General features: G+C 33.0%; 1 protein-coding gene across 10 annotated transcripts in view; it reads left to right on the top strand.

The window, feature by feature from the left end:
- Nucleotides 1-13,811, top strand: part of TMEM161B (transmembrane protein 161B) — a 69,022-nt gene extending 55,211 nt beyond the window's left edge. For 7 of the 10 annotated variants that reach the window (XM_082377656.1, XM_082377664.1, XM_082377662.1 and 4 more), the window contains 7 exons: nucleotides 1,464-1,615; nucleotides 2,075-2,135; nucleotides 2,639-2,779; nucleotides 5,493-5,606; nucleotides 9,316-9,490; nucleotides 10,494-10,590; nucleotides 11,768-13,811. In XM_082377656.1, the coding sequence (XP_082233782.1) occupies nucleotides 1,464-1,615; nucleotides 2,075-2,135; nucleotides 2,639-2,779; nucleotides 5,493-5,606; nucleotides 9,316-9,490; nucleotides 10,494-10,590; nucleotides 11,768-12,045 (1,018 nt within the window). In that variant the 3' untranslated portion in view covers nucleotides 12,046-13,811. The remainder of the gene's footprint in view (nucleotides 1-1,463; nucleotides 1,616-2,074; nucleotides 2,136-2,638; nucleotides 2,780-5,492; nucleotides 5,607-9,315; nucleotides 9,491-10,493; nucleotides 10,591-11,767) is intronic. The other 3 variants (XM_082377665.1, XM_082377658.1, XM_082377659.1) reach the window with 3 other exon arrangements.
- Nucleotides 13,812-14,239: the final 428 nt, after the last annotated feature.

Here is a 14,239-nt window from a genome sequence, read left to right as displayed (position 1 = left end):
TGGCTTACTTAGGGTAGGTGCCCGTAAGCTTTAGAGCAGCTGGTACTCTACATTTATATCCAGTATCCTAGGTAGGATCTTAATAGAGACTGGGTAATAACTATATTAGCATATTTTAAATAGGCAACAAAGGACATCTTCCTTTTAAAGAGCAAGGACGAGCGTCCTTATCCTTGCCCATCCATTCCTTAATAAGAATACTTCTGATTGTGAGGATGTTTGAATGAACTATTTACTTCTGTCAAGGCAGCTCTATTTTTAAAATGATTTCATGTGTTGCTGCTAACTACCACATAGCTTAGGTGCTGTATACAGTATCTTAGAGGCAGTATACTAAGTTGTTAGCTGAACATACTCTGGATCCAGACTGCCTAGATTTAAATCCCAACTGCCTCTGATCTAGCTGTGTGATCTTGGGCAAGCTATTTAACCTATCTGTGCCATAGTTTTTTTAAAATCTGGAAAAGTAATGATAATAGTTGGCTAATGTAAGGATGAAATGAGTTAATTGGTAATGCTTAGCACTTGTCAAGTACTAAATGACAGCTGCTATTATTTCCTATGCTTGACATATAATTTATGTAAAAGTTGCTTTTCTAGATTTTTTTGGCCAAGCACCTTATTTTGTTTGGTGGGTTTATGCTTTCAAGGAGAACAACTTGATATACTGGAAATCCAGATTCTAGCTATGGATCATCCACTGATTTGCTCTTGATTTGATTAATTACTAAGGGGGGGGAGGGCTCAGATAAAATAGTCTCTTTAGTATTTTCATATAAAATTTAAATATTTAAAAATAGGTGAGCATGTTGAGCCTTTGGTTGTTTTTGAGTACTCAACAGGAACTTGTTTAAAGTATTTTGTTTTGTCATACTGTGAAAGGGTGATCCCAGATGCTTATTTAGTTTTTGTGCCACAGCTTACACATTGGCTATTAGTAATTCTCAAATTTTGAATTAGTGGATGATTTACAGATGATTCCTATGATGTGTGTTTAATTCTAAATATAAACTACTTGACAAACATGCCCAATAAAAAAAGGCAGTTCTCTAAGATAACTGGTACCTTGGCTTTTCTGAGAACTATTTCATAATAGTTTCACTGAGAACCTATTTCATAAAATTATTGTAATAACCTCCTAGTAAATTTGAGTTAGATAAAGTAGAAATACATTCTTTCCCTAATTACAGCTTAGTATGTGTATGTACACTTTTTATTAATTTAAAAATGTTATAAACCTTCACTTAGATTTGCTTTGTTTTTATGTCCTATTTTCTGGAAGACTATTCAGATTTTCATAAGTTTTTCACTTACTTCCAAACGGCACTTTGTAGATAAGCATGTTGTAGCATCAAAATGAATGTTGTAGTCAAATTTTATTGGGAGTTCAGGCCCTGTAAAGATGGTTGTGTTTAACTTCCACAAAGTTATTTGTGGTTTTTCCTGAACTTTTCCTTCTGCAGCAAAGTTCTATTTTCATTAACTACACACTATTTTAAAGTAGAAGATGGTGGTGAAAGATCAGTCTGTGTTACCTTTGGATTTTTTTTCTTTGTGAAAGCAATGGCAGTCTTGATTGTAACAGAAAACTATCTGGAATTTGGACTCGAAACAGGTAATAATTTCATATCTGTTAAGTTTTTAAAATTAGGTTTGAGGCATATGTTCTGTAATGTTCTAAATAATTAACCTTTATTATTCTTGAGATCTTTTTTTTGGTTTTTTTTTTTTTAGCTAAGTTTGTGCTACCTTTTTCCAAAAATGCTGTTCCCTCCCCATTTTTTCCTTAAAGTTAAATAAGTTTCACCAATGCTGAAGTTGACTCACATAGATAAAGATGCAAATTTTAATGCAAATTTTATGCATACTCATGGAATGTACAAATATCAAAGGGATGTTTTCAAAGACTATTTCTCCTAATAACTAAATTTTATTGCATTATGACATACTAATTAGCACATGAAAGAGCTATGCTCATCACTTCAAAATTTAAGATGTTTGGTTTTCTAGCATTTTATTTCCAAAGATTCTGTATTTTACCCCTATGATAAGAGTAAATTTTTTCCCCCTACAGGGTTTACAAATTTTTCAGACAGTGCGATGCAGTTTCTCGAAAAGCAAGGTTTAGAATCTCAGTAAGTTTTTTTAAATTAATTATTATTTGGATTTAATTTTTTCCATATTTGGTAAAATAGCATTTACTATAAGTGATTCTTTGTTTTTAATCAGTGAAAGTTCTTTTTTAAGTAGGACTGTCTCTTTTTTAGCAATATTCTTACTCATGTTTTTTACATTTGTATAAAGTATCTTTTATAGAATTCTCATTTGAATTTGCTCTTATTTAACTTAATTCCCCTTCTACTAGAGACTAAACGAAATTTATGAATCACGTGTTATTTTCTATGTTGAACATGTAGGTTAGATTGTTAAAACTGTGGCTTAAGAGATGTCTGATTTACTTTATACTTCACCAAAATCCTTTATGGGTGATTGAATAAGAGCAGTCTTTTTGTAGGAGTTTACTTTGTTTGTATTACTGTTATTATTGTGGTTTGTAAAGTAATTGATTAGAAGAATGGAAATTTCTAGAAAGTTAACTTCAAAAGTTTATCAGCTTTTTTAAAAATTTTATTTTTAGGGGTCCTGTTTCAAAACTTACTTTCAAATTTTTCCTGGCTATTTTCTGTTCACTCATTGGGGCTTTTTTGACATTTCCTGGATTACGGCTGGCTCAAATGCATCTGGATGCCCTGAATTTGGCAACAGAAAAAATTACACAGTAAGCGGAAAATGTACATAAGCACATGCAGATAAATATATGTTTTCCATCTTAATGAAGGTATATTATTGTAATGAAATCATAAATTATTGTATTTAAAATTAATAATCATTTGATGTCACACTTCTTCCTCTTTCTACTATAAGCAAGCTTCTTTCATTCACTTCTAAATTTTAAGTCCTATGTAAAAAAACCCCACTAAATTATTAAATTTCTCTTTTATCTGTTAAAATGGAAATATAAATATTTATGTTAGTTATTTTGAACTCAGAGATGAATGTTTATGATATTGTCATCTCTGCCACTGATCTAAGGATCTATGGAAATTTCTTTAAATCAGAATTTTTAAGTTAAAAATACTTATTTAAATTTCATATAAATAATTTTATTTAAATAATTTAATATTTTTTATTTAAAGTATTTTATTTAAAAATGTTTTGAAAGTAAATCTGCATACATAAGAAATGTTTGTTTTCCTTATATTATTGATCTGTTTGCAAGATTATTTTAGTTTGGGATTGCTAATACTGTACAGTGTTAAATATCATAGATTACTATTTTAGTTTTCAAATGGAGAAATCGTATTTGAATCTCTGCGTATTGTTCAGAGCCCATTTACTATATTATTTGTGGTTGTCACAGATTTTTTGTTGTTGTTGGTGTGGACACCTTGGCAGAGTGACAGATTTTTATCTTCATTTCATATCCAGATCCAAATTTCCAAGTCCTCTTTTTGTTTTGCAGTAGAAGCCTAAGTTGAGAATATTCCATTTTGATATATGTATTTATAGTCATTAAGTTTCTCTGAGTAATCATAATTCCTAACATTTCTGCTCTTTAAAAGCCTATATTTAATGATGCTGATTCTCTAGTCTTTTTACATTCTTATCTCTTACCTATGTCATTTTCCTTTATTTTAATTTTGAAAGTTTTTTTGTGTTTTTCCTTACCTCCATTTTTCTGTATATGCTTTGTGTGTGTATTTACTTATTCTCACCTCCCAATACACACTCCTTCATCCCTCTTTTTTCCGCTCCTTTGACTCAGCATGCTGTTGGCTACATCCTGCCTTTCTCCCACCATCCGTCTCTCTAATGGCTTCTTTTAAAACAAAACCTGATTCTCCCCCTCCTCTCTACACACACACTTCAGTCCACTAACCCCAGTGTTATGATTTAAATAAGCTGAAAGAGTGGGTGGAGGGGAGCCCTTCACCAGCTACTGAAACCGCTGTGGGCTGCTCCTTGATACTAGAGTGTTCCCTAGCAACACTGCATACCTAATACTGCTGCTTTCTTCCCCTGCACCCGATGGTTTACCCAGGCTGTGGGATGAAAGAATCACTTTATAAAAACATTGAAAGCATTTAGTGGTGGTTTGGGGTTGGGGATGGGGGCACATTTTAGTTTTCTTCTCAGTAAAATGTGGCTTCTTAAGATTTTTCCCTTTGGGAATTTGGAGTTTTATTTTCAGTGTATTGCAAACTCCCCAACCCCACGCCCCCCCCCCGCGCCCCCTCCCACACACACACACATTGTGTTGTAGCACTCTGCCCGGATACAGGGTGTGGGAAGCTAGTTTTGTTGTGAGAGCAGCATGACTGGCACAAAGCAGCATTCTCCTTACCCCCATGGCCAGGCAGTAGGACTTGTTTTAGTGCCAGAGCTTAGATCCAGAGTTCCACCTCTCCCTGTCAGGTGTTCATGGTTTCCTGATCTGGCCATTTGCTCACATAAGTCACTATCACTTGCACTGTAGTGGTATTTTAAAGTGTGTGTGTGTGTGTATTTTAAAACCTCCAGTTTAGCTCCCCCAGCATGGTTGGTAATAAAAGCAGTACATGGTAATAAAATAGTCTGAAGAATTTTGTCTTTCTGAAATAAGGACAGTCTTTACCAGTCATCTGTCTCTGTAGGATACAAACTTGGGACAACAATTAACAATGACATTATATCTCACACCTGAAACCTTTTGCTGTATTGGGTATTTTGCCTTGTAGGAGTAATGTAAATTTCCTTGGTTTTTATAGGATAGGGAAATTAATTTCAGGTATGTTCTTAATGCTTCAAGAAGAAATAAAAATGTGAGTCATTTATGATTTTAACAATGTAATTAAAACATTATACATGTTCATTACATATTGAAAGTTTCCTCATTTATAAGTAAGTTGCTGCAGTAGCTTCCGTCTGCCATATGCCTACTAGTATTATGGACCTTGCTAATCACTGTCTCTTACTTGGAAATAATGAGAAGGCACTTTGTTTTAGCTGGGCTGAAAAGTATCAAAAGATGACTCCTATACTGAAAATCCATTGGATTCATTGATTGTGCAACGTTAGAGAATCATTTAAGTACCAGTGTATTAAATCAGGGGTACAGTAGGAGATTGTTAAAGAACACTAGAATAGGAGTGAACAGATTTAGATTTTAGTGCTAGATCTCCTTCTAACCTGTAATATTGCCACGAGCAAGTCATTTAACTTAACTCAATCTAAATGTTCTCATCTGAACAACTAAAATAATGAGGTATTTTTGCAAGGGCTCAAATCAGTGTTAAGTAGTAATGATAAATATAAAATAATGGTGACAATAGTACCTTAGTATAGAATACTGAAAATAAGTTCCTACCTTCATTTTTGAAGTCCCAAAGTTCTGTAGTTTATTAGTGTATTTTGCTCCTGGATTTTTATGTTTATTTCTTACATACTTTCAGAACATTACTTCATATCAACTTCTTGGCACCTTTATTTATGGTTCTGCTCTGGGTAAAACCAATCACCAAAGACTACATTATGAACCCACCATTGGGTAAAGAAAGTGTCCCTTTGTAAGTATGGGTATTTGGGGGCTAATTTTTATTTCATTATATAATCAAAACTTTTCTAAAATGTTATTTACTGTGTTCACATTTTTTAATGATAACATTAGGACACTGTATTTTTAAAACATTAATAGAAATGTTTAAAAATGTATTATAAAATAGAAACTATAGGTCATCATTTTACCTTCTTGTGATCTTCATTTATGGTTTTGGATGATTATTACTCTGCACTAATATTATCTTGTACAGTTGTAAGTTTTTCTGCTTTTTTAAAGACACTACATTTCTCTTATTTTTTTCTTAATTGTGAAAATTATGGAGGAAAAAATGAGTAGTATAAATGGAAATTCATATATTTAGCCCCTTAAGAGTTGTTAACATTTTCCATATTTGCTTCACTGTTTTTTGTTTTGTTTTTTGATGAAGTAGTTTTTCAAGTAAATTAGAGACATAACATTTTTACCCCTAAGAACTTTAGTATGCATCTCTAAAAAATAAGGATATTTTTCTACATGACAATATTATCATCATAGCTATCAAAATTAAAAATAAAGCCTTAACGTTGTTATCTAATATTAGGTCGTATTTCCCCAATTAGACAACTGTATTTTAACAGAAGAAGGTAACATAGAAACAATTTATTAAAAGACATTAATAAGTGTACTTGATATGTTAACTCAGCCTTATGGAACTATGTTAGAGTAATAAAAAGATTCAGGCAGAGCTGGTTCAAACCTCAGTTCTGATCCTCACTAAAACTGTCACTTAAGGGAGATTATTTAACTTCACTGAACCTCTGTTTCCCCATCTGGAAAATGAAGATAATAGTATCCACCTCACAAGGTTATCATTGGAATTAAAAGAACACATGTAATGCAACCGGCTGGAAGTAAGTGCTTAATAAATGTTCCTTTCACTGCTTTGCCTCATCAAAATTAAAATAGAAAATCTTGACTAGTCATTGATTCCACAGTATGCATTTTTTATTATGTATTTCTTTTAGATCCTGGTACAAATTTGTCTTGAAGTGTAGAATCGGTGATGATCATGATTTTTTTTAACACCTAATCTTATTGAACTAAGAAAGTATACATTGAAGTCATAACATTTTTCCCCCACACAAGTAAGCTTTAATGGTAATTTTAACTTGACAGGTTCACTGAGTATTTAAAAGTAATCCTAAGGATCATAGGGTTCCAGACCAAATCTCAGATAAACTTTTAACCCACAGCTTTGATGCTGAAAGCATTCCTAGTCCTTCCTTGAAGTTTGATCATGGAAGTTGGATTTTATACTTCTGTAATTATGTTTTCTGATTTTATATTTGCCTTAGTTTAACTAAGACAACAAGGAAACTAGCATTTGTGACATACACCAGTTGTTGTGCTGGGTATTGATATTTTACATATTTTATCTCATTCATTCTTATAGTAATTCTCTATTTATGATTGCTGTTCTCATTCCATTTTATAGATGAAATAACAGATTCAGAGGTTAAATAATTTGGCTAAGGTTATTCAGCCAGATCTGGTGTATGTAAAGCATTTAGTAGTTATACCAACATTCATTTCCCCACTTTTAGCCTACAGAACTATGTACAGGTTAGTAGTGAATACTATGCTTAAAGGAAGTAGGAAGAAGGAATTTTCCCCTTGGTATATTAAATTATAGGAAAAAGTTTGTTGCACATGAAGACCTAGAGTCCTCTTCCTATAGCTTTATTTCCTTTGTCCCATTCCCTTTCCTGACCTTCATAAACAAAACAGAATTACAGTCATATCTCTGCTCCATTTTATTCTTTTTTTATTTGTCAGATCATTACATTAAGTGATTAGACAGGTGATTTTTAATTTTTGTTTAAACTCCAAAGTCCATGTTGTAGATTGAGAAAAAATGGCTGCCCATCAACCCAGGTTCTTCGTCTGTCACGTGGATTAAATGGTTTGTCAAAGGCCTTTATTTGTAGTCAGAAGCAAAAATGGATAGAATGCAGTTTCAACCTGGAAATGTATTTAAACTCATCCACCCATGTGTTCTGCTTGGGCATCAAAAAAATAAAATGTGGGCAAGCAGAGTCCATATGTGTGTAACCTTGTGAGAAGAAAACCAGAAGAGAACATAGGCGATGAACCCTAGAATGACTTCAGGAATTTGGGGAAGTTTCTTCTGCCTGTTCTTTACCTATATGTTTTGTCCCAGCTCAGACTCTTTCTTGAGATACCCCATCGTATCAACTTACCAAATCCTTATGAAGTTGGTTAAATAATCTGAGTTAGCAGTACTATTTAATTAGGGACTGTTATCTAAATCCTGAACTCCTCATAAACAGAGCAGATATTTTTTGATTCACTGCCTTATACCATTCACTTCATTTCTATTACCTGTCTCCCTCAAAGCATGCGTAATAGCTGTCTTCAGAATACTACCAGTCAAGCCTCCTGGTTGTACCACACCAGGGAGCACAGTATTGTCTGTAAGCTCCTGGAAAGGTTCAAGGCTGTGGATGGTCTTGACTTTTGTGTACTGTCAGTCTCACATGACTGATACCTTAATCTCATTGTTCATTACAGTGTAAATGTATTGATAAAAAGTTATGCCTTTATGCTTCCTAACCAACAGTATGTTTCTATTGGAGTTTTATGTCCATGTTCACTCACGACCTTGTAAAAAGAAAACCAAAAGAGAACATACATAATAAAGCCTTTGTTCCATCCCTGTTTTCCCTCCACTTCATAAATAGTTCAGACCAAACTGTACACTTTCACATCTTCTCTGCCTTTTCTGTTTCCTGTACTCTTCTTCAACTTTATTTCCACAGGCAACTTCTATATTGTAGTTTTAGTCCCTTTCCTAGGTGCTTACACTGGACAGAAGGAAGGGGTGATAATGGAGCCTATTTTGGAGCAAAGTGTTGTAAGGTTTTTTATCTTTTCCCACTTGGTCTTCTTTATAGCCATTCATTCTACCCTCATGGTCTTAAGAATTTGGGGGAGACCCCTATAAGTTCCAGATCCTGTCTGGTAGATCACTCCACACATTTCAGCAGTCACATATTAAGCACCTGATGTGTGCTAGAGCTTTGAATAGAGTCAGGCATGGTGTAGGCATTATTTTCAAATTACAGTGTTATCTTTTATCAAAGCAGAAACCATGAACCCCAAAAGGACATCAGAATTTACCTCTTCTTTCTAAAGTCCTTTAGGGAACATCTGATTTTGTCAGTATATCAGAATTCTTGATCCCAATCAGGAATTCAGCAGAGTGAAAGATCCTACTCAGGTATTTATATAATCAAACAAAACTGTAGCCAGAAATAGATGGGTTGATAACTTGATAGTTCCACAGGCAAGCTCCTCTGGTTTCCTTCCTTCTTCTTCACAGTCTCCAATTTAAGAGCACCCAACTTCCCTTTTCGTTTTTTAGCCGTTTTTCCCCCCATGGAGGGTGGGTAGATAGAGAAAAGAATCCCAAGTGTTGCTCTACTTTTTTCTTCTAGATTTATCTCGTACTGTTTTATTTCATGATACATTTATCTATTAAGCAAGTGAAAGTATCATGTAGGTAAGTCTGTGGTAGAGTGGGATACTTTTTATATCTCCATCTGTAGCTAAGTCTAGATTTCCCCATATCTTAAATGATGAACATTAACACATATAACTAGCATGCTAGCATATTTTGGTCTTTGAGAGCACCATATCAACTTTTTGATCTGTAGAATGACAGAAGCTACATTCGATACTCTGCGACTCTGGTTAATAATCCTGCTGTGTGCTTTGCGGTTGGCCATGATGCGTAGTCACCTGCAAGCTTACTTAAACTTAGCCCAGAAATGTGTGGATCAGATGAAGAAAGAAGCAGGGCGAATAAGCACGGTTGAGCTTCAGAAAATGGTAAGTTTTATACTGCAGTCAAAATGGAAAATAGCAAATACTGAGTTGTAAATGACTATAAATAGATGGGATGATCTTAAACTGACATGTCAGAGACTTTGATTTGATTTTGGTGCTAGGTGAAGAAAGGGTCTCAATTCCCCTTCTTGCCTTAAGTACATTAAGTATCATACAGTTTGGGTTGCAAAGCTGTGGTATATCTACTTTTGCTAAATGGGACTCCCCTAATTGATTTGAAAGACATCACAATATATTGTATAGCCTTTATGACTTAAAGAGTAGGAAATATTAGTTTTAGTGACTCAATGTATTCCTTTTAACATTATTCCAAGTACTTGAACATGAAACATAAAATTTAACTTAACGGGGATTCCGGAGAAGGAAGGTACTAGGAATCCATCCACCATTATAATGGACTGGACCTATAACCTGATCGAGTCTTTTTGAAGAAATGTGGTATTGGGTCCTCTGTTTTTTACTCTCAAAATTTCATTGTAAGAAGTGTCTATCAAGATGCAAACAACTTTTTTTATGTTTTACCTTTCATGTATTTTCATACTTTGTAATTTTACCTCTGTCGAATATAAATGGGGATTAATGTTTTTATTTATGCTCATATATGACTGTTATTGTTATTTAGTTTGATATTTTAGGTGTCTGTCTTTAGAGATTTTAGCATTTTGTTTTATATGTGAAATAGTAAGTGAATATAGGCCATTTGAATTTTAGTGGTTTTGTTTCTCCAATTTGTATTAATCACTTGAGAACTATTTTTAAGGAATTTATTTTAATATTTTCACATTTTAAAGAACCTTCGAACTGAGCCTTTCTGAAGTCAGTCTGGTGGCATTTATAATGAAGTACAAATTTGTTACCATTTAGCTGTCTTCCCATGAAAGGATTATTCATCTCTTAAGCAATTCAGTTTGACAATTATATGAAAGTTTAATTCATTCATAACATGTCAACCGTGTTAGAAACTTAAGAATGTTGTTGGTTGCAGGTCGCTCGAGTCTTTTATTACCTTTGTGTCATTGCACTGCAGTATGTGGCTCCTCTGGTCATGCTGCTTCACACAACCCTGCTTTTGAAAACTCTAGGTAGGCATACCCTGACAACTGGGAAACATGTTGCTTTACTTTCTACCTATAGTTAATAATGCTTTTTGTTACCTACAAAGAATAATCCTCTTAAAATTGTTTTTCTCTTTAAAAGTTTTAAGAGGAAACATATGAAACTTTAAGCTGTGGAAGTTGATTCATTGATTTATCATCTTGATTTTGAAAATTCAGGCCCATATCGTTTTATAACGTTAAAAGAATTGTTTGCTAAAGGTTAATTCTGAGTAACTGGAGTGAGCACTTTTCATCTTAATATTTTGTGTTGTAAGAGAGTGATTTAAGATTTTGTTAGTGCATAACATTTAAATTATTACAAGGTACTTGTAAACTTATGAATTACAGAACCCTTTGGTGAGTTCTGCTTCAGATAACTTACGTTGATAGAGTAAAGATTTCTCAGTGGCAGAACAAAGTTCTCCTGTAAGTCTGTTCACTAAGCAATCCAGCCCATCTGTGGTGTTACTCAAGAATCTTTTGTTGTATTGATCATTTCTTTGCTTAGGTCAGGCAGTCTGCCAGTGTTGGGGTTTTAGAAGCCAAAGGAACTAAAAGCATTATTGGGTGGGCTTATAGATGCTTTAGAGCTGTGATAGATGTAAATGTCCTTCAGGAATCTATGGAACATAAAAGAGTAGCTCAGTTGTAAATTATGTGACTCATATTCTATCCAAAATAGGAAAGTATATGATAAAAATATTTCTGGAAGCCAGTAATAATCTCTCACATTGACATCAGAGAGAGTTTCTGAGAAAGAATTTATTCTGATATTCTAGAGGTAGAAAAGATTCTAAGAAGTTATAGAGTCTGTCCCTGTCCCTCCATTAGAGGTAGTTGATTCATGGATTATACAAGAAAAAAAAATGTTTTTGTTATTTTACCAGATTTTAGTGTAGTTAATTAAAAGTAACTTAGATTTTAGCTTTTATATGCACCTCTACTGATAAGGTTAGATTATAGTCTGGTCAAGTTAAGTGAATTTTCCCCAGGTGTGTAGAAAGATTATTATTTTACTTTATTTTCAACATTGAATAATTTGTTGTACCACTAAACTTTTTGTTCTTAATTTCAAATATAAGTTAAAGAATTTATTTATTTTTTCTAAATAAGGAGCTTTGGAATTACTCTTCATGTTTTATTTGTGTCTTGAATTTTCTAGGTAATCATTCCTGGGGGATTTATCCAGAATCTATCTCTACCTTGCCAGTGGATAATAGTCCACCCTCCAATTCTGTTTACTCTGAATTACCATCTGCTGATGGGAAGATGAAGGTAACTGTTACACAAATAACAGTGGCACTGAGCAGCTTAAAAAACATTTTCACTCCTCTGCTTTTTCGAGGACTTCTGTCTTTTCTGACCTGGTGGATTGCTGCTTGTCTCTTTTCTACAAGCCTTTTTGGGCTTTTCTATCACCAGTATCTCACTGTGGCGTGAATCTCAGTTAACAAAAAAGGATATCGAAGTCACACTCTGAATTCAGATACTCGTACCCTTGAAGGTCTGACAAAAACCAGAAGAAAGCAAATACAAAGGAAGGAAAACCATATCAGAATATCTTGTTTTAAATACTTCCTCTGTATTCTCAGGGTGGATTAATGGTATTAATATTTAAAATTATAGAATAGATTGTTAACTGCTATACTGTGGCATTGGAATTTTAACTCCTTGTATTAATGGATGTGAGAGAGCTATCTACAAGTGTAATACTTCTGATGACCTTGGTTTACAGAAACCTCCATCAGTCTTTGAAACTTCTCAGATGACTCCAGTTATTGATTGGTTGCTCTTAATGGTATTAAGGTACTGTTAATATTCATAATGGCTGCCTATAGAACAATCTTCAAACTGAGCCATGCTTTAGGGGAGGGAAAGGAGCTAAAGTCACTTCTGTTGGTAATATGCGAGTCACTCTTCAAACAGCAACAACAGCAAAACCCAACAGAAAGGAATAGCTACTGTATATTACAGTAAAGAAAGCTGCATAGTAATTTTAAATTTAATGGAGTTGTACATGCTTAATATCTACAAGTACTGCTGCTTGAGAGTAGCAAGAATATTGTTTTAAAATGCATTCTAGCCAACTTGAGGGATCTTTTACAATAATTGGCTACATGAACATTTGCAGTCTTGCTATTAGGTTTGGACTGCCCATATTTTATTTTATTCTATGGTCCTAAATATAGTTCTTTTTAATAGTCTAAAGATATTTATCAATATTGATCAAACTTTTAAAAAATTACTTTGTAATCCTGCTGACTACCTGTATGTATTGTACATATATATTATATATTAAATATATAATATATTGAGATTATAAAAGATGAAAATATTGGGTTCTTATAATATTTTAAGTTGCTGAATGTATTTTAAAATGTGATTGAATGAGATGTATTTGTATCTAGAAATTTTCTTTCTTTCTGGAACGAGATTAAAATACATTTTGAAAATTCATCTGAGCAAGCGATTTATTTGTATTGCCTATGTGTGAGAGTACTTCTGATTTTATAAATACTTAGGTGGTTGCTGCCAAATTAAAATTCTTTTTCTGTCATTTAAAAATAATTAGAACCTTTTGACAGATTTACCAGTATTATTTAAACCTATGTTAAATAGGACTTGTTTTAAATTTGTAGTGTTTGTATTTTATTTTTTATTATTTTATTTGTAGTGTTTTTACTTTATAGGGCAGAAATTGAAGTAATTCGAATGAAAAATTCAAATGAAATGGGGAAAAAAAGTAAATTTTTTGGGATGCTTTTTTCCATAGGGAATGAATATAAGAGATAAACAGTTTTGTTTTGTTGGTTTTTTTCCCAAATGAATAGAATTTAATGGTAAATATTCTTTCATATAACTGTCTTGAGAGGCTATGTATTATGTTTCAGTGCTGTTATCACTATTGAAAGCAATTTTGAAACTCTTCTTTTGGAAGTACTTTGAAGGCTTGTGGTTCATATTCATTTGAATAATCTCAGGACAGCAAGTTCCTGTCTTTTGGTGTAGGTTAAATATTTTGAAAATAGATGATATTTTAAATAAGACTGAGTGATAAAGTAAATGCTTAAGTTGGATAAAACTGTTTGGTTGAAATGAATTGTGAATATAGTCTAATGTTAGTTCATGTGTATTTCCAAAAGCAGCATTCCAAATATATCTTGAGATATCAGCATCACTAAAATAAGTATCTTATAACAAGATTACAGTGAAGTATGACATTTATTTTGTTTATGAAAGTTCTTACATGTTGGACTTGAAAAAAATCTCACCTGGTATTTATAACCATTCTTATTAAAAAGCTATACTGTAAAAGTTATAATTAAAGTTATTATTTTGATTTTCAAGGATTGTATAGTGGAGTAATATGGAGGGAAAGGAATAGAATTCATTATTGGATGGAATAACGTATTTTTGAAATACTATTGATTGACTCTTTTTAAACTTGATTCTCCCTAAGTATATTATGAACTTACACAAACTGCTTGTTAACTGAAGTGATGAGCTGGTTTAGGTTTTTTTAGCCTTTTAAAGCAAATTTTGAGAGAATGATAGTTGCAACTACTAACTGGTTTATTTAAGCATGTTGTCTTTGTACCAAGGATTACGTTAAGTGCAAAAGGGTTTGTACTTT

This window comes from Balaenoptera borealis (genome assembly GCF_965194805.1).
Source record: "Balaenoptera borealis genome assembly, chromosome: 2".
In the NCBI taxonomy this organism is placed as follows: domain Eukaryota; kingdom Metazoa; phylum Chordata; class Mammalia; order Artiodactyla; family Balaenopteridae; genus Balaenoptera; species Balaenoptera borealis.
The sequence above is the reverse complement of the archived record's forward strand: the minus strand, read 5'-3'. Positions and strand labels throughout refer to the sequence as shown.